Source organism: Chaetura pelagica, unplaced genomic scaffold (genome assembly GCF_000747805.2).
Source record: "Chaetura pelagica isolate M959 unplaced genomic scaffold, ChaPel_1.0 scaffold188, whole genome shotgun sequence".
NCBI lineage: Eukaryota > Metazoa > Chordata > Aves > Apodiformes > Apodidae > Chaetura > Chaetura pelagica.
In genome coordinates, this window is record NW_009954196.1 from 1,414,702 (window position 1) to 1,417,320 (window position 2,619).

At 41.0% G+C, this 2,619-nt stretch overlaps 1 protein-coding gene across 1 annotated transcript in view; it reads left to right on the top strand.

Annotated features, from left to right (window-relative positions):
• The window catches only part of EMCN (endomucin), a 52,516-nt gene that overhangs the window by 35,337 nt on the left and 14,560 nt on the right, over positions 1-2,619 (top strand). Inside the window, exon 7 of the mRNA XM_010003166.1 lies at positions 1,703-1,774. Within this exon, the coding sequence (XP_010001468.1) occupies positions 1,703-1,774 (72 nt within the window). The remainder of the gene's footprint in view (positions 1-1,702; positions 1,775-2,619) is intronic.

Below are 2,619 nucleotides of genomic sequence, written 5' to 3' on the forward strand. Positions count from 1 at the left end.
GGAAAGAGGGAGAAAGGGGAAGGGGGGGAAGAAAAAGAGAAACTAACTGTCTGCCCAAAATTCGCTCAGCTGAACAACAGCAGAATAAAAATGAAAATACAGATCTCTCAGATCTTTCCCTTTGCAGTACCAGTCGTTCCACATAAATTTTTAAGTAGCAACATGTGGCTCCTATTCACCTGGAAAATCCAGTATACTGGCATATCCAGCAACCCATGGAGACACTGGCCCCTTGCTGTTGCCTGCTTTACTCCTCTTGCATCAGGAGACAACATATTCTTACTCATCTGAATAGACCAGTGTTTTGTAAAATGAGAATATGAGCAAAAGCAAAATAGTGGAGAAAAAACAGTCAACAAAATATTTCTCAGTAGTGGGGCTTGAGTTTTTAAAATCAGTGCAGCAAGAAACCCCTTCAGGGTTGGGACAAACAAACCTTGCTTGTTATGCTAATTCCCCAAACTAGAATTACATGTACTGCCTGTACAAAAAAGTAAAAAAAAAATAAAAACCTATCTGTAAAATAGATGGATCTCTCATTCGGACACTTAGCAGAACAAAATTCTATTCTAGCCCTCAAGTCAGCCCTGGGAAACTTGGTTTAATGACCCAGCTAATTTTGTAGTTTCTACTGCTCAAGTTGAGCCCTCTTCTGTGCATCCCTACAGGTGTATGGGGGATTAATGGGTTCCTGAGCAATGGATCAGAGCCTGCAATAGAGCCTTGGAAGCTGCTGCCATGTTCTACTGCTTACATACAGAGCTACTTGGGCCCCTGCTTAACACACCACCTTCCATGGGGCCTTTGTGTGAAAGCCATTTCTGATATTCAAATGAGCAATGGAAATGCTCAGCTCTGCATCACCACTTTGATGCCAGGCATCCTGCTCTCCATTCTGGCTGGGCAGCTCCTCCAGTGGCAGTGAGCACACTACTCAAGCATCCATCCAATATGGAATACAGCCCTGTCTGCTGTATAATGGAACTAGGGAAGCACCAATGTTTCCTTTTTCTTTTTTTTCTCTCTTGAAGTTCAGTGATTATTTTTCCACAGACTATATGCAACAAGGTAATAAATACCTTGGGCTGTTGATACTCAACCCAAATTCAAATTTTACCTGAAGATAGAAATGCATTCCTTTAAACCCTGCCTTAAAAAATGCCTTGAGGCTCCCAACACTCATTGCTGTCCCCAGATGTAGAAGAGAGAACACACACATCCCTTTATAATACTCAAGAAAATTGCTAGCTACTAATATTGCACCTCTTTAGACTTCTTCATCTACTCTTAGCACTTCTTTTTACCTAGTAGTGAAAACTTTTGGATTTTCATCTTTTGGAGGCCGGTCTAATTTTTACTCTCTTGTTTATTTGCTTGTCAAATGATGTCTTCTATTGCACCTTAACCTCCTGCAAGTGAAAATGTTTGTAGCTCAAAACCTGTAAGTGGACAAGCAGGTGATCCTGGGGAAGACTGAACCCATGCGAAGTAGGTGTTTCTTCTAGGTCACACTAGATAGGCTTTTCCACCTCTCTCACCAAGTTATCCATGTATTACTGAGAAGAACTATAGCTGTGGAGTACCAAATGGCTCTAGAACTGGAGGCACAGAAGTTGTTCTAAGAAAGTAATTTTTCAGGGGGAGTGGTTTGGGAAGTTCTGGCAATTACATGTTAACCTGAAAGGCAATATTTATTTTGCAGATCTACGATCTGGCAGTCCTGAAAGCAGTTCTGGAGACAAGAAAGTGTCAGAGGGTGCTATCCACTATTCCAGTGAGTGTTTCTGCTTTATTCCCCAGCTCTTGAGTTTTCAGTTGTTGATCAGTTTGGCTTTCAATGAGTGATTGTAGTAGCAGAGAAATGAAACGGGCAGTTTCATTTCTAGCCTTACCAGATGTAGCCCCCATTAGAAACCCAATTTAACTGCCTGTTACAAAACTCTCAAAAAGTAACAGAACTTAAAAAGCTGACACGACTCTCACTGGAGACCAGTACAATTATCCCAAGGGCTGAAGTCAAAGTAGTAACACTGAAAAAAAAAGAAGAACAGAGTCGTTTTCTGTGGGAGAAGACAAAAGAAAACATGAAAATATTGTTCATATACTATTATAAGTATTTATTATATGAATATATTGTTTTGGCTATATTATTTTAATATGCTGTTCATACTGTCATGAGAGAGAAGGACTAGGAGGGAGTCTGCTTCAAACTCCTCAAGCACTTGATATTTGCATGATGCATGTTATTTAATCTTTTATTTTAACATTATGCACCTCTAGGGCAAGAGTGTTGTGGCAAATCTGCTATTTCCTACCCAAAGTACTGGCTTAGCAGAATGCGTTCGATGTTTTTCCACTGTAACATTGTCTCTGGGTTCTCCCTCTAGTTCCACAGATGCACATGCACATCTATATGAATATTAAATACTAATTGCATCAAGAGCCATCAAAGATGCTATTTCTAAATGTTGGGCGGGTGTGATGGCTGATGGTGAGGAAGGCTGCAGGGATGCAGCCCAGCCTCCTCCAACACAGGGCTTAGGCCAGCAGGCAAGAGAGCACCTGCTAGATTTCAATGTGGCTGATTGCTACCAGGAAAAAAAAAAAAAAAAAGGGGGG